We start from the raw sequence: 17,958 nt of genomic DNA on the forward strand, positions 1-17,958 counted from the left end.
TTTTTTCTCCCCCACATCCAATGTTAGTGTCTCTACAGACGAAAGAAAAATGGGTTTCATTGTGTTGTTGGAACCTGTGTTTTTCAATATGTCATAATAGGCAAGTTGGAAAAACACCTTTCTTAAAGAAAATCTCTACTTCATGAGAATAAATCAAATGCTACTTAAAAAAAACCTTCAAGCCAATAAACTTAAAGTTCCATTGTATGTATTTATTTTTTTATTTCAGTTCACTTGGACTCAGTATATGTTCTTTGTATTGCACTGCAGGCTTTTTCTTTCTTCATCCTTCACTGAAGGCCAACGTCTCAGAGGCTGGAACAAAACCCTCCAACTGAGAGAAGTTTTTTTTTTTTTTTTTTGCAGTAAATAAAGCGAATTAAGCCTCTTATCACAGAGCTTAAGGAGCTTACATTAAATAAGAATTAACCTGTGTAACTCTGTTTAGCCACATAAAGTGTAATTAAATCTGGCATATTGTATATTTCTGTGGCAGTTTTATGTACAAAGCTGAAAACAAAATCTTCTGATTATCAGTCAAACCCATAAGTTTAAGGTCTTTCCCTAATATAAGAATCTGCCAGGATGCACTTCATTCCCAGGAGGATGATATAGGCAGATTTATCCAAATATCAACAGTACAGATACCAATGCTGGTACTGGTATCGAATCGATGCTAGCACAATAGGCTCAATACTTAATCGAAGGCCAGTATGTAGCCCACTGAATTGTATTAAATACATACATTTTTTGGAAATGAAAAAAATATATACCTCACTATGAAATATTACTGTTGCATCAAATGTATTTATATAAATATACATTTATTGTATTGCCACAAAGTGCTTTAGAGACAAGCAGATTTGCATTCCAGGTCTCCAACACACCCAGTGTCAAAATACATGAAAAGCTGAATGGTGTGTTTTGTTGTATTAGCTTATTATTGTGGAAGGTAAAAATCTCAGTGATTTCCTATTAAAATGTGAACAGCATTTTCAAATTAATGATCTCTGATCTCCTCTTTAAGCTGCCTTTGTAGCTTAAACGTATTCATATCTGGTATTGGGGTCAGTATTGGTAGCGGCCGTTCTGGCTCTGTGTTTACATGGACTTGGATCGCTACCAAAGTTTGCTGTATCACACAGCACTACCAGGAGGCACCAGTGGTGTGTTCAGCACCAGTGGTGTGTTCAGCACCAGTGGTGTGTTCAGCACCAGTGGTGTGTTCAGCACCAGTGGTGCCAGTGGTACCAGTGTGCCAGCTGCTGTTAGAGGGAGTACTGGCAAATAAAAGTCACAAAGATTTTACTCTCGAACTGCAGACACTTAAATAAGGTCATTTATATTTCAGTTTCACAGCTTTGGTGGCCAGAAACCATTTACTGCACTCCCCTGTGTGCTGCCTCCAAGCCCATCAGACTAAAATATGATGTCACCATCTTCCTGCAGGATACTCTTCACACAGTGAGAAATGTGGGGTCTCTACTGAACATGCATCCCGAGGGGAAATTATATGAAGTTGCTGAGTTGCTGCAGTTATGACACTGGTTGTTGTTAAATATTAAATAAGCCACTAAACTTAAGCACTTTATTGGAGTACATAAATCATTTTTGAAAACACAAAACATTTGAGGCATTTCATTATTCATTTAACTCATATGACATTAAAAAGAAAACAAACAAGATGAGTATTTGGGATAGTTTATGTATTTAATCATTTCAAGTGCTGGATGCTAAATTGTGAATAAATTGCAATTGAAAACAGGATAAAAATGTTTTCAGTGACATTTTATAATCGAACACCAATTAAAGCAGAACAATAATAATTCCCTAGTTACTGGGTACTGGATGCTTCCACTTCAGGTTAATTTCACTTCATTTCCACTGGGGGATTGATCACTTCAGTTAAATTTTTATTTACACAAGAAGTCAGTTGGCAGCCAGCCTTTACCGTTGTATGCCACAGTCTAAATCAGGGCCCGGGGGCCACTTGAGGTCCACGTCACCCTTACTTGCAGTCCGTATATTGGGCCAAATTGTATCATAAAATATATAATACAATTTGGCCTTTGAAGTTACTTTTGTTCTTAGGCAGGATTTGTTTTTTGTTGAGTGCAGTGTTAAAATAAGTTATTTAAAAAACAAAAATTTGTCCGCATATTTATTTTGTTAAATATGAACAAAATTATAGCAGAAGTGCTGCCACGCGTCTGGCCAGACACAGAGTACCAATGTGAAAGGATTAAGTTTGTTTGTTTGTTTGTTTTTTTGTACTACTTGAACACTAAAGTGGCCATCCAATCAGATGACAGTGCCAGCAATGGCCCACAGCTCATTTAAGTTTGAGACCCCTGGTCTAAATAAGCTGAGCCTGAAAAAGTCACCGGTACGTGTTCACTGGTCAAATCTGAAAAAACAACCCCCCCAAAAAAACAAAGAATAAAAATTGTATGTCTGTCAACTTTGACCCAAAACAAGACTTTACCATTGCAAGTTACACATTAAAGTTATGCATTACATACCACCATCTTTGCTGTTACCAAAGTCTACCTCAGATTTCAGTTCTTTTATTGTCATGCCTCTCCATAAATATTATACTGATTTTTATTTTTTTTGTGAAAAACTGTGAAAACAATGCATAGTTTCCATCAACTGTTTCTTCTTCTTTAGTTTTGGATATCTCTCCCCCACATTGCAAAGGGACTCCATAGTGTAGTGGTTTGTACACTCACCTTACATGTGAGACACACTTTGAGGTTGTATCAGAAATGGCAACTTGCATAAAAATATGTCCAATCAACCAAGCAACCCTCTGTCAATAAGCAGCTGAAAACAGCTTTCTGGTATAATATGTCTGTCTGTCTGTCTGTCTCAGCTGTGAAACTGGTATCTCTTCTGTGTTATAAATGCAGCATTTGGTGAAGAAAAATGAAAGCAGCTGTTTGTGTGTCTGTTTGTTTTGAGGCTTATTCACTTTTGTATTTTAGGCAACTTTGGATTTAATTTAATTTAATGTATTTTATTATTTTATTGACTTATTTTTATTATTATAATCTTGGGAAGATTAAAACAATAAATGTAGCCTGTATGTTTTTCAGTTACAGTATTTACTGTAACTATTATTTACATATATTACAACTTTATTTGCTTTTTGTTTTTTGGGGTTTTTTTTTGGTTGCTTCTTTTTCTTTTTTCTCTCTTTTTTTGGCGGTGGTGGGGTGGGGGATAGTATTGTTGTATTCATTGCGGAACTTTGTTGCTGGAATTTGTTCCTACACGGCATCCTATTTAGAAACACCATTTCACTTCCTGTTAATATTCACAACAGAGCCGATACAAATAAGCTAATTAATTTTAGCAGTGTTTACTCATTAAATGTTAACGTAGCAGAAATCCTTAGGAAGAGCAATGATTCCTTACACCGTCAACATTAAACTCGCGGCTCGGACGTTAACTGGCACTCTCAATTTGCAGAATAAAACCGCCGTAGATTGGTGAGTACCGCTTCTCTGCTGCTAGCATAATTTGGTTAATTCAATAGGCGAGTGAAAGATGACGTTAAGGAACTGATGTTTGCATCGTGTCAGTTTAGTGGCTTGTCTTTTTTGGTGCATGTAAAGTTGTCAGCGTGAACGGCCACTGATAATTTGTCATTGAGCCCACAAACATGCGGGGTATATTTCTTGTACAATGTCATGTGACATTTTGTCGGGCCTGATGAATTTCTAATGGCTCATCCTCCACAGCAATCCAGCAGAGACTGTCAACGCAGTCGGACTCGCGTGATCAAACTTTAGATTAGTGCAGCATAGTGCCAAAGTTTCATTTCGCATACATGAACCTAAATATGATACATTTGCTTCTAATGTTATTTTTGCTTTTCACCAGACATATTTAAAAAGAGAACTGTCCTTGTGAATATTTAACTTTATGTACGCATCATATGAGATAAATTACCTTGTGTAGTTGTTATTTTTAATGTTATTTTTGCTTTTCACCAGACATATTTAAAAAGAGAACTGTCCTTGTGAATATTTAACTTTATGTACGCATCATATGAGATAAATTACCTTGTGTAGTTGTAGCATATAGTACAGTCTCTGCACTTGCAGCTTTTGTCATTGGAACTGAAAGTTTAGCTTCAAGTTATGTTTGAATTTTGAAATTTGTTGTGTCATTGAGCTTTGATTTTTTTGCAGTCCGGATGCACTCCAGGCAAATATGCATGCAGGTCTTGTACGCACACAGAAAGAAGATGAATTTAGACATGGAGTGGAAAGCACAGAAATCAGAATGCAGACACAGTTGTTGAATAATGCTGTGTTTACTGGAGAGGGTGCACTTAAGCGTCAGGCTGACTGGAAACATACGTTTAAATTCATAATGTCCAGAGTTCACAGTCTGAATCATATGTTATCTTTTGTACATCAATGTCTCACCTCCCAAACCATTTCACGTATCTTTCATCTGTTTCTTTCCTCTTCCTCCTATTCTGCCTTGCTAACGTGGTCTGTAGGGGCTGGCAGGGGCTCATAGCTCAGGGATGTCACTCCAGTATTCTCATAATTGATCCTAAGACCGCCCAGACCATCCAGGTGCTGGAGAGACACAAGGCAAATGTGGTCAAGGTGAGTTTGAGAAGTAAATTGGCTTAATTGTTTCCCTCCACAACATAATTGCTGTTTAATTACACGAATTAATTGACTCACTGTTGCGCCTCTGCTCCGTAGACTTCAAAATATGATTTAATATATACCACTAAGTTAAGCCGTTGGAGAATAGGCACACTAATGAGGCTACAAAGTGAACACACCTTGTGGGGTTGTATTATTTATGTCTCACAGTATTAATGTTAGCATTGTGTGACCTTGAGTGAAGTACTTTTGGCTCTCTCTACTTCTTGTAAACCAACACCTGCAACACAGATAGAGCACTGACAGAGAGTCATTTTGTTTGGGTCTGTGTGCGCGTGCATGTGTGTTGTAGAAGAGAAGAGTAAATAATGGGCAATAAATTCTACAGTGATTATCAGTGTCTGGGCTCAATCCGGGCCTTTCATTCTTCACTATAAAGAACACTTTAATCTTGTAAAGCACCGCTGCCACAGCAACAAGCTATTCCTCACCACCCAGCCTGACATAAGAGAACTTGCTGAATGAAAGAAAAAAGGAAATAGAAAAAGAAGTACCTACAGTAAAGGGCATGCCTACCTAGGAGCAAATAGACAGACATAATCAATTATTTAAACACCAGCTTGTATGTGTAGTAATTTGTTATTTCACATATAAAATGTTCATTTCAGTGTTATGCATTTCCTATAATGTCCTTTACTCTCTCTTTTCTCCCCAATGTTGCATTTAGTGAAATTCATCATACATCTTCAGACCTTGCTGTTATTGTTTTGTTTTTTCTTCTTTTCTGTTGTTGACTTTCTGAGAATTCTGTCAACAAATGTAGAAGGCTTACAGCTTTACCTGATATTCCTCCCAGAGACTCAATTAGTGTTTTATGTTGGAAGGTAAAATGGTCCAGGGAAAATTACTACCACAACTTGAGCTCACCCTACTGTCTGCGGTTGGCCTCGGGAGATGCCTCGGGGAAGATTATAGTGTGGGATGTGGTCAGCGGCACAGCACACTGTGAGATACAGGAGCACTCCAAACCTATCGGGGGTAAGACAGCTGCAAGACACCAAACATGTTTGTCAGCTCAGTGGCAGTCCTGCCAAGAAGAGACACTGAGCCGATGGTTTGCTGTTGACTATTTGTTTTCATTAGGACGCTGTTACTGCCACTCCTGCTGGTGCGCACTACGCTTCCATTCTCACCGCCTCTTCTCTGTTTTGCTCGCTCCCTCTGTCAGACTTGGAGTGGCTGTGGAATCAGGATGCATCTCGTGATCTCTTGTTAGCTGTCCATCCTCCCAACTACATTGTTCTGTGGAATGGAGACACAGGCACCAAACTGTGGAAAAAAAGCTACGCTGAGAATATCCTCTCCTTTTCTTTTGACCCTTTTGACCCTTCCAACATGGCATGTAGGTGAACAAAATACTTACCAAAAAACTAACAAAGCCTTCGAATTCTTCACTTTGCCACCCACATACACAGGGCATGCTTGATCTCTTAAATTTACTGTTTATTGCAGTATGGTTGAACATATCTTATATCTGAAAGCATGTGACTGGTATTCTGTGATGCCAACAATTTAACCAGTGGTATTTTATTTTATTTTATTTTTTTGTGGAAAAAGATAAGTCAAAGCAGAGATTTTCACAAATAACAGATGGCAAATTGAAAACAGAATATTGACATCTGACAATCTCTTATAAGCAAATGAATCTTTATAATATTCTTCTGTCCTTTTTCTCCTATCCAGTGCTGACCAGTGAAGGGATCGTCTTCATCACAGACTTTTCTTACTCCAAACCCCCAGGCAGCGCTGGCAAAAAGGTCTACATTGCCAGTCCTCATGCGAGCCCAGCGCATACCAAACCTGCACCTGCAACAGCTCCGGCCCCTACTGGTGCCAAGAAGGCCCTTAACAAGGTCAAAGTGCTGATTACCAATGAAAAGCCCACGTGAGTGAAATTAAATTAATTTTCCTTCCCTGACTTTATTTTAAAATATTTTGGATCCTTTTTTTGAGACACATAGACTGTTGTTTCAAGTTTAACAAGTCTAATGAAGCTCTTATGCTAGGAGTATTATAGGGTTTTTAAGACGTTACTTACTGAAAAACCAAGATCTTCATACAGTACAGCATGTTAATATTTTAATAAATGTCTGAATTTCATCTCAACACTTATGTAGGGGCTAAAGGATAATCTGTGGAATAAATTTGTTACAATAGTTAAGTCAGTTTTTAAATCAAACTTTCTGTAGGTTATGTCACCCTTTCGGTGTCATGTTTTATTGAAATGCTATGGCTCAATGTTGTTCAGTTCCCTGTTTTTGTCTCTTGTTGTTCAAAGTAAACTACAAAGTCTTATCGGTTTAAGACAGCGGTCTCCAACCCCGGGCCACGTTGTTTGGTACCGGGCCCGCTAGAGATGAGGCTCGGGTGTGAAATTTATGGTTTTCGGGATTTTTTTATCGTTAACTCGGTTTGCCTGGGTCTTTTCCCGTGTTGTAGTTGTGTGTCTTATTTTGAAATAAATATTTACACGTTACCATAGCGACCAAAGAGCATTAGGGGCAAGGAGGAGGATGTTACTCTCAATGTTGTTGGATTTCAGGAGGATGCTGCTAATAAAGTTATACAATTCCACAGTGAATTTGTGCTTATTATTATATTTACAAAAATACCACAGGTTTTGTCTTGGTTGTATCATTTTATTTTGTTGCATTTATCTATGACACCTTAAAGGCCAGTCCGTGGAAATATTGTCTGACATTTAACCGGCCCGTGGTGCAAAAAAGGCTGGTTTAAGAGGACTGACTTAAGGCAGTCATAGTTATCACTGTTACATGATAGAAGTGAAGTTTCTCTGATTGTAATGTATGATATGATTTTTAAGTAAACACCAAGGTTTATTTACTGTCATATGAACTAAATCTCAGTTACTAACCAGGCTTTGTAATGTACAGGGCTGGAAGCATACACTGTTTGGCCACAACATTAAAAGCAGCTGCCTAATATCAAGTCAGTGCCTGTCGTGCCTGCAAAAACTCTGAATGATCAAACTGACTGTAAAGTTAGGGGCGATCGTGGCTCAAGACTTGGGAGTTCGCCTTGTAATCGGAAGGTTGCTGGTTCGAGCCCCAGCAAGGTCGTTGTGTCCTTGGGCAAGACACTTCGTCCGTTGCCTACTGGTGGTGGTCAGAGGACCCGGTGGCGCCAGTGTCCAGCAGCCTCGCCTCTGTCAGTGCGCCCCAGGGTGGCCGTGGCTACAATGTAGCTTGCCATCACCAGTGTGTGGATGACTGGATGTGTGAAGCGCTTTGGGGTCCTTAGGGTCTAGTAAAGCGCTATATAAATACAGGCCATTTACCATCCATTTATTTTACATTTTCAAAAGTTTATTTTGAGTTTTTATATTTTAATCGGTGAAGAGGTTTACAACGAAAGCTATGAAAAGAATGTGAAATTCAATTAAGTTTTATTTATATATTTATTATTTGATGAAAACAGCGATTGACCTGCTCAATCTGACTCATTGCTGGGAGAGCACTTTAAACCAGTATCACTGCTGGATTTGTTTGTATTTTCTCAAGGAGGAAAAAGAGCCATTGTCAGAGAGGATGTTGATTCTCTTTGGATCTGCCCTCACATGTGAACAGATTTATACAAATTTAAACAACATTAGCCATTTTTGTTCACACTTAGTTTTGGAAATGTTGATTAAATGGTGATAAAGTCTTTTCTCTTCTTATGCCTATTTCACATTTTTATTGTCTGATATTATTGATGTAGTTTCTCACATGACAGCTTGAGGAATATTAATAGCTCCTGATCTAAAATAAATTTTGACGTGTGAGTCCAGAACCACTTCTCCTCGGTCCAGTTCTCACATTCATTCTTCTGTGGAGAGGGGTCAGCATGAGCGGTCAGACCAGGCTGTTGTTATGCATGCCTATATACAGTGAGCTCTGTATTTTGCCTCCTTTCTGTCATAGCCAGCATTATTATTTTCATCACACTCCTGCCCTCATCAAGGTCACTAAGATCACACTTGCCCGTGTTCTGCTTTCAGGACATCATATTCAAGAACTGGCAGTTCACATGCTGTTTCATTTCTCACACCCTTACTCAGTGTAACAAGATAATCAATGTTATTGACTTCACCTGCCAGTGGTTTTAATGTTGTGGCCGATTGGTCTTTCTGTAGAGTATATTTTACTCCCCACTGTGTTACCTGAGACCTCCCTGTTCATTCGACAGCAAAGCTCCTCCAAATTATGTGAACAGGAGAAGTATTCCAGACACTTTTTCAAGCCTAACCAATAAAAATGGCCCGACAAGCAACACTGTAAGAAGCAGGTCACGGAGCACTTTTGTTGACAGCAGTATGGACTAACACGGTCTATTTTTATGTTTGGTTTGTTTTGTTTTTTCTGTTTTCTTTGGTCATTGCAGAAAAAAAAACAAAACGGGAACAGCACCTTCACTACATAGATGACCTAGTTTTGATGTAACTGTCTCTCCAACACAGCAGTGAGATTCCTCTTTAAACTTAGATCAGATGCTAAATCAAGTCAAGGGTCCGGGAGAAGCATTTCTCAAGGGAATAAGGAAGGATTTGATCACTTGGCATATTTGCTACATTGATTTTTAATTCTGAAACGCAGCAGAAGTAGTGCTGCACTTCTTCTGGCTTCTTATTCCATTAGTTGACAAACTTGATAAGTTGTATAAGCGCTAATTTAGAAAAAGTTGCATGAGCTGTAGACGTGTTTGATGTGCTGGCAGCTTCCTGCTAGAGTGGTTGTGACTGTCAGGTTATTTATAGCAGCATGCCCCAGTCTCTCTGTCCACCCATCAAGCCAGTTCTGATAACAAACACTCCATTAATCTTACTTGTCTTTATTCTCTCGTGCCTTTCTCATTTTGTCTGTTTTAGTCTTCTATCCATGTGTGACAACTTCCTTCCTCACCTTTAACTGTGTGTAATTGCTATCCAGGATCCTTCAGTTCGCCTTTGTCTACAGTCTCTACTCTCGCCGGTTCTGTCTGCTTGTGGTTGATAAATGGAGGATTTAAACAAGACTGTTCTCCCACAGCGTTATCAGAAACTTACTGAATACAGTATGGTATTGTGTGCATTAGTGTCCCATCAGGGAGCCATTAATCTGGGTGTTAGCCACTAGAGATTTGGTTCATTTATCAAAATGAAGTCAGCTATACTATTACATATACAGAGCAACGTCGACTAATGTATGTTTTCTTTTAAACTGACAGAAATATTTATAAGTTAGATTTAAAAAAAAAAATCTAAATAATTCACTAAGACGCTTGAAGTTGTAGTTCTTATGATTATGAAAAAATCATAATGTTTTTGATAAAAGCAGTAAGTCTGAATAATCATGCCTTTTTTAAATTCATGGCTTCATCTGAAATCATGTTGTGTGCAGAGCGAGTAGTTTTCCACACAACAGGGAATAGCAAAGTTAATTATCTTAGTGATGAGTTGGGGGTTCTGTCTGACTGGTGCTGCTCTTCACATTGCTGATCAAAAATTGATGAAACTGAATCTCTTGATTTGGACACATTCGATGAACAGTCGCTAACCACACCGACAAATGCACAGTTAATGCCGGCTCGCTGGTTTCAGGGCAGTACGATGCTGCCCTGCGACTGCAAACTGGACTTATTTCAAAATCAGAGGTTAATCAAGCAAACATTCAACCACTTATTCGCAACACTGTTTCTTTAGGGCAGCTGTGGCTGGATAATAAATGGATAATTGAGGACTTTTGTTCAAGCTCAGTCTTCACTTCAGTCTTAGAGGTGTGATTTATGGCTTTGTACTGTGGTGATGTACACATGCAACACCTGCTTCCAAACACTACAAACTCTCGAGTTTTATTTGAAGCTCGGCTGCAGGTAGCGCGAGAGCAATCGAAAAAGAAACAACGTAACATGAAAGAGAACCCGATCATTCACAGACATGTACAAATGTAATCACGAGTGATCAGTAATGGAGTGACGTGACCGACTGAAATGGACAGGTTTTGTTATAGAAGTATTTTAGGTTGTGGTTTGTTTGGTTTTTTTTGTCCCACAGTGTGAGCATCAGTTCAGTTTTCTGCTATATCATCTCCAGCAGCTGCCAGTGTGTGTAAACTGAATTTGTATTGTGTAGATAACAAGCTCAAGGTGCTGTGACTGCTGTATAAAGACAGTATTTGACTTTAATGTCCTTTGGGTGAGTTAAATAATAGAACCCCGAGAGTGCTTTAAAACTTTAATAAAGGCATCCACCTTTGCTATCAAATATCCTGCGTCTTTGATAGCAAACTCACTGCGTGAGCACACATATGTATATGTACTTAGCAATATGTAACTGTGTGTGATCCTCTGACCGCTGTAGCCTTCATGCCTTATTCATAACAACGACTGAGAGAGCGAGAAGGACGTGTGATGTTTTGGTAATTGGAGAGCTGAATATTTGAGGGCTGCAGGTCTTTTTATTTCCCTTTTCTCCCTTTTTTCTTTTTTTTATTTCTCTCTGAAGATCTGTTGCTTGCAATCTAAGGTCTGTTCCTTTCTGATGTTCTGCCTTTGGTGACTCAGACATTCTAGCCTCTATCTCTTTCTTTTCTGACTTCAGTAAGCTGCTAAAAGTGTAATTTAGCTCAGTAACTCCTAAAGCTTCCCCTACTGAGTCTATTTTATCTGTTACACTTTCCCCAGATGATAATGATCTCCATTGTATTATAAGGTTTGTCTCTCTTTTATTTGATCTTGCCGTGACCTAGAGGAATTCAGCTGTTGGAATGAGTTATGGCTGTAGACCTGCTCGTAAGTTCAGTGCAAATCGTCTCTTTTTCCTTCTTGAGTGAACTGTACTGAACAGAAGTACCTGTGACCGCTTTGCTGTGATACGGAGAGATCAAAACTGGCTGCCGCCACAGATAATAGTACCCGTCATTAATTTAGTCGCACATGAAAGAAGTCGCTGTGAATAACAAATCAGAGCAGCCAAAAGTAACGTAAAGGAAATTCTTTGCAATTCTTACAGTACCTGCTTAGTTCATCAGCCAACCAACAATAATAAGTCATTCATTCTAGCTTCTATTTGGGAAGACGTGAATAAATATCAAGTTGTCCTTAGAAATGAGAAATATTTTTATATGTTATATTGAATTTTAAATCTAGCGTCATATTGGTTTGCATGGAATTTGCATTTTTCATATGCATGTGTTGTTGTTACAACAGAGTCTCATTATATCCTGATTTATCTGGAGAATAAGACTGACTTACTGAGCGGTATATTATCTAACCCTCATTTCTAGTCATCGTAATTTGCATTTTTCATCTTTTGTGTCCATTAAATTGCGCCGTAAACAACACGAGAAAACGAGCTATTCCAGGACATGCTTAATCCTTGGATTAAAGAAAAGTCTTTTTGTCAATAAAGATTGATAGTTTATTATTTACCATTCCATCTAGTTTGTTCTCAGTTTCAGTGTCAGGCTGTTTTAACTAACTTCCTGTTTTCATTGTTGTCATTCTTCTGCTGTCTGATGCTTTAGGGCAGAGGCTGTGACGCTGAACGACTGCCTGCAGCTATCCTACCTACCTTCGAAGAGAAACCACATGCTGCTGCTTTATCCCAGAGAAATTTTGATCCTGGACCTGGAGCTCAGTCAGACGGTGGGTGTGGTGGCCATCGAGCGCTCCGGGGTTCCGTTCATCCAGGTGAGGCACGCTGCAAAAACACGCAGCAAAATCCCTTTAATATGGATCTCGGTTAAACTCGAAGGGATGAAAGTTAATCTTAAAACAGCATTAAATTTTCAGGCTCTGAGTTCTCACTAATCACTTACTCTTGACGTTATGTGCAAGACATTTTTTAAACTGCTTTGCGCTGACACCGTAGTTGGTCTTGGTGAAAGGATGGCTGTGTTATGTGGCTTTAACAAACCTCATATATCAGCATCTTACTTGAAGAGCTTTACTGAAATCTGTCTTTTTTTATGGATGATTCCTCCAGGAAGACAGTTCCTCCTGCCACGAATGATAAAGCTCTTAACTCTTTTTGCACCCGCCTCTGCAGTTGTTTCTCCTCATTGGGCGTGACAACTGCACATCAGGACCATGTTGTCATTAGCAACAAGGGGGGAAAAAAGTCCCCCCTTCCTTTATACTGCCTCTCCACAGCGACAGACTTGACCTTTAGACTTGACTTTCTTTTAAAGTCTGGATTTCTAATTGGAAATTGATGAATGCTGTGGGGGTATTACACTGAGGATTTGTCACAGCTCCAGTGCCAGTAATTGAACAGAAACTGTCTTAAAGTCGCACCGTTCACTCCCCCTTTCTATGCTTACTCTCCGTCTCCAAAAGATTGACCATTGTGCTGCCCTGTCATTACACAGAGTAGCTCTCCTTATTTTTCACGGCGGTGGTTCTACTGTATTTGAGACCTAATGTGCCTTTTTGAAACTCGTTGAATTTCATGCCTGAATGTACATGCATGGAACAGTTTGCAGTTCTTAGTTCGTCTCTGCAGTCGATGACATGTTCTGCTTCTGTGAAATTGCGCTCTGTTCTTTGTATTATTGTCCTATCATAAATCATACTTTATTTGGGTTGTCACTGATCTTGTTTTAATAAACGTCTCTATGGTTTAACAACACAAAGGTAGAGAATGAGCGTTTGTAGTCAAGGAGTAAGATCTAAAGTCACTAGGGGCAGAAGCAAAGGGGTATTACTCAGCTGCCTAGGCTCTGTCTGACCAACACCTCCTTTCTCTAAGTGTTATAAAGTGCTTGTCTTCCAGCCAATTTGCATGACTGATGACACAGTTTAGCAAAGGTCTATGCTCGAGTGTACAGAGGCTCCACTGTCAGGTTGGGGCATACATAGTGTGCAGTTGCCAGTTTGTCAGGTCAACATGGCCTACAGTCATTTTTCCATCTATCAATAGCAAACGAATACAAAATCCATCAATTTGTTGTTTATCTGTTCATTTTCAACAAGGTGCTGATTTACTTTGATTTCAAATGGCTGCAGATTGATGTCTTGCAGTTTTTACATTTCAGTATTTGGAATATTTTGTGCACTGGCATAAATTGAGTGAGGTATTTTAAAATGTACAGTATGTTCAGTGAAATCAGATGTTCAGAAAGCCAACAAAAGAAGCAATGTGAAGATGTCAAAATAGCAATCACAGCTGAATGCACGTATTTATGAATAAGATGAATTTAACTAGTACCGTATTTCCCGGACTACAAAGCGCACCTGAATATTAGCCGCACAAGCTAAAATCAGGGAAAAATCCTGTTTTGTACATACATTAGCCGCACCTGACTAAAAGCCGCAGGTGTTTCAATGTTGACTTATCATATGTAAGAGAATATGCACAAAGGGAATTGTCAGGAAAGAGATGGCTGTTTGGAGACACACCCCTTTTATTAATATTTTGAAAAACAAGTTATGGGTACATATTTGCATAACTTTTTAGGTATATGTACAAGTAGCGGTAAATACAAGTACGAAACATGTACTGTGCTTCATAAACGAGTAACAAATGTAGTACATAACAATAACCTACAGCACACCAGAAAAATAGATTCGGACTACCTTTTAGGCTCAGGTGCAGTGACACGGCTTTAACAAGAAGAAAAGTCAGTCATTCACCACCATCTTACTGCGCACTAAAACCACCAAAGTCCTCTTCTCCAGTGTCGGATACGAACAGGCTCAGGATGGCTTCGTCATCCACTCTCAGCTTCTTTCCTTCGTTGTCACTTTCAAAACCAAACAAATCCTCGTTGACAGTGTCAGAGTCAAACACCCTCAGAAGGGCCGTGGCGGTGTCCTCCTCTCCATCATGCAGCAGTCCAGCCCTTTGAAATCCGTTGGTGATTGTGGATGTTTTCACACTTTTCCACGCTGTCAGATTCCACCGGTGTAGTTGAGCATAACTTGCTTTTCGCAAGTTTATCGCCGCTCGTCATCCACGCCTCCCGCTGAACGCGTAGCGCTACTTTGAAGTTTGTTTTTCACGCTACTTGTACGGCACTATGTTGCCTGGCGTGTGACCAACATACCACTCTTGAACCCAGATACTGTGTGTCTGATCACATGCCCTTCCGCCAGGCAACGTAGTGCCGTACAACAGCGGAAAAAACAAAACGAATCGTCTTACGATATCACAAAAATCATGGACAATCCATAGAAAAGCCGCACCTGACTAAAAGCCGCAGGGTTCAAAGCTTGTGCAAAAAGTAGCGGCTTATAGCCCGACAATTACGGTAGTTTTACACACAAAATTCAAATCCAGTCCAAATTTCTTTATGCAGCATATTTAAAACAACAAAGTTAACCAAACTGCTGCACATGAAACGGAGAATTACACAATAAAACAACAGATGCACATGCCCACACACATCAATAAATATATTCAAAGGATCACAGAAATGGATCTGATATTTATACAACGCTAGAACTGGCCCCAAAACGCTGCTGCTTCTTTGAACTTTAAGATAAAACTATTTTCAGAGCTGTTAAATCAAACAAGCCATTCAGCGTTTTTGATGACCGTCTTGTTGTCCGTTGTGCTGCGAGAAATGTGAATTTTCTTCTATCTTCGCTGTAATGTGGAACAGCAGTCACTTCAAAGTACTTTATATTGTAAGGTAGAGACCCTACAATAATACAGAGAAAGCCTCAGCAATCAGATGACCCCTTTTGCGACAGTGGGAAGGAAAAACTCCTCTTTAGCGCGACAAAAGCTCTGGGAGGGGATGCCATTTGCCACGACTGGTTAGGGGTGAGGGGAGAGAGTAAAAGTGTAGAATAATTACTTGAAGTACAACTGTCCTGAATTCTGCTGTATATTTGCACAACTCATCATCAGGATAATTTATTAAATGTATCCCTTTTTTGTATGATAATAGATCTTGCCTGCTGTAGTCAGCAATATTTTAAATTCCCAACTTCTTAGCTTATTGTCCATATATTTATAAAACATGACTATGCCATAACATCTTAAGTCTGCACAATAATATTTTTCCCAATGGGAGCCTTTGGCAAAAATCCCTCCTTTTTAGACTAGCATGAGATCTGACAAGCTAATTAAGCTTAGCCCCTGCTCTGTTTTCCTCTGTTTGTGCCAAACAAATTTACACATGTAGATTTTGATGAGTGTATTAGGGGGTTCTCGTGCTGTGGAGCAAATACATTGGCAAATTCATGCAGTGCTTAGAGCAAATGTAAATACCACCTGTTCAACATTAAGTCTCAAATAGACATTTGGCAGAGTCACAATCACACGTGATCCCCTTTTTTTTTCCACTCCCTATGTGTTTAGGTGATTCCCTGTGCTCAGAGAGACGCCCTCTACTGTCTCCATGAGAATGGTTGTATCACACTGCGAGTTTGTCGCTCCACGGTTGCCACTGAGGAAGCAGCGGGTATGAAACCTTTTCACAATGGTGTATCCACTCACAATCTGCACATAGCCGTTGTGCTTTACTCACTCTTCACTTCAGCGCCTAAGCTGCTCCTCACTTCAGTGCTCCATCCCCCAGTTATCATCTATTCAGCCAACTGCACTGCAATTGGATCCTGTAGCCTTTTTTCCTATGCTCCAGAGGGCATTTAGCCCCTTACTGTCTCATTTATCTTTGGCTTAGCGTGATAGGCCAATGGGAGGCAATTGTCTCGCTGAATCTCTCTCTTCCTCACTTACTCTCCTTGCTATCTCCTCCACACACATCTCTCTATACCCATTTTCGTTTTTTTCCCTCAAATTTCCTCTTGTATCTCTCACCTACTCTTTTTACTGCCTTAAATCTATGCAAAGCTCTCTATGCTCTCTATTTTTCTTTTTTCTAATGTGCTCAAAATTGTTCTTTCAATCGTATATACTCCTATTCTTCTTCCTTTTTCCCCTCCGTTGTCAGTATTATGAACATCTACTCTGTGTAGACTGTTGTATTTTTTTCCTCTTGTTTGTCCTTCTCAATCCACAATTTCCATCATGTGGTTTCTATCTGCCACTATTCCTCCTGCATGTTGACCTCGCTGTACATTTTTTCTCTTCCTAATTCTTTGTCGTATTTTTCCTTCATTCCTTCGGTTTCCCAGACCCAGAACAGAGTGTCCAGGAGCTTGTGTACGACCTGCGCTCTCAGTGTGACGCCATCCGAGTCACAAAGACCGTCAGACCATATCGCATGGTGATTTGCCCCGTCAACGAAAACAAGGCTGCGCTCATGGTCAGCGATGGCAGAGCCATGCTGTGGGAGCTCAGAGCCCACACTGGCAAAGCTGCTGCCAATCCTAGGTACACGCACACGTATGCAGAAAGCCAAATAATTCTGCAAAGTTACATTACAATTTCACAGTTGAAAGCTAGACGTAACGGTTAAAAGTTTGACTACTTTGTAAGGTGACTCAAGCTGACTTTAAATAATAATCCTCTGACCTAAATGTAGTCTTCATCGTGACTGGCGCAGGTGGGCTGTGCAGAGGGGTTTGGTTGTCGTTGACGTGTCTTTTCGTTTGATGGAGCGTTCCCTCGCTGCTGTCGAGAACAGTTTTGTATTTCTCTCTTAAATCAGGTTCCTACGTGAGACAGAGTGAATTCTGCCTGCCTGTGAACAAGCCAATTTAATGTGGGCAAACAAGAGAAATCTACAGCATTAAATGAAAAAGGAATGAAAAGTTTTTGCTTTCCGTCAGTATGTGAGGAATTTTCTTATTATAGTGTTGTTTGAATTCATTTGCTTGACAGGTGGGTTTTCTGTTTCACGGCTAATGAGTTGCAGAAGTTTTCTTTTGCGGTGCTCTAAATTGACAGTCTGATGTTTCCTAAAAAGTTTTTCAGCTTACGTTTGATATAATGACATAAATTATATTCTCAGTGAGGTGGTTTTGAAAGGGAAAGCTGAGTTAACTAAGGAAGGTTAATGCAATGCATATAATTTGTATGCAGTTTATGAAATATTGCATGTGTTTATGCATTTATGTCACTCTGAAGTTCATGTGGTGAATGATTCTTTCTCTTTCTCCATGACAGCTCGGGTCTGTCGCCGCTCTACTCCCCTGTGTCATTTTGTGGAGCTCCGCTGGGTCCAAACCAGAAAAAGATTCAGGATCTGTCTCTTAACAGCATGATTGGTATGCCTAAACACACCACCACCATCAACACTCCACTACAATGCGCATCTCAGACAGTATAGTTTGCTGTTTGGAAGGCAAAACGTCACACATGTCACATCTTGGTGCAGCTGAAGCATTCTCATTCTCATCATAGAAGGATGGTTTTCATTTTTTGAGAGAA

General features: G+C 39.7%; 1 protein-coding gene across 1 annotated transcript in view; it reads left to right on the top strand.

Annotated features, from left to right (window-relative positions):
- The first annotated feature begins 3,259 nt into the window (after positions 1–3,259).
- The window catches only part of wdr11 (WD repeat domain 11), a 62,879-nt gene continuing 48,180 nt past the window's right edge, over positions 3,260–17,958 (top strand). Inside the window, exons 1-9 of the mRNA XM_085182564.1 lie at positions 3,260–3,494; positions 4,517–4,628; positions 5,519–5,672; positions 5,863–6,036; positions 6,378–6,579; positions 12,197–12,362; positions 15,982–16,084; positions 16,761–16,959; positions 17,695–17,795. Coding sequence (XP_085038690.1) covers positions 3,409–3,494; positions 4,517–4,628; positions 5,519–5,672; positions 5,863–6,036; positions 6,378–6,579; positions 12,197–12,362; positions 15,982–16,084; positions 16,761–16,959; positions 17,695–17,795 — 1,297 coding nt within the window. The 5' untranslated portion in view covers positions 3,260–3,408. The remainder of the gene's footprint in view (positions 3,495–4,516; positions 4,629–5,518; positions 5,673–5,862; positions 6,037–6,377; positions 6,580–12,196; positions 12,363–15,981; positions 16,085–16,760; positions 16,960–17,694; positions 17,796–17,958) is intronic.

This window comes from Neolamprologus multifasciatus, chromosome 13 (assembly GCF_963576455.1).
Source record: "Neolamprologus multifasciatus chromosome 13, fNeoMul1.2, whole genome shotgun sequence".
Taxonomy (NCBI): Eukaryota; Metazoa; Chordata; class Actinopteri; order Cichliformes; family Cichlidae; genus Neolamprologus; species Neolamprologus multifasciatus.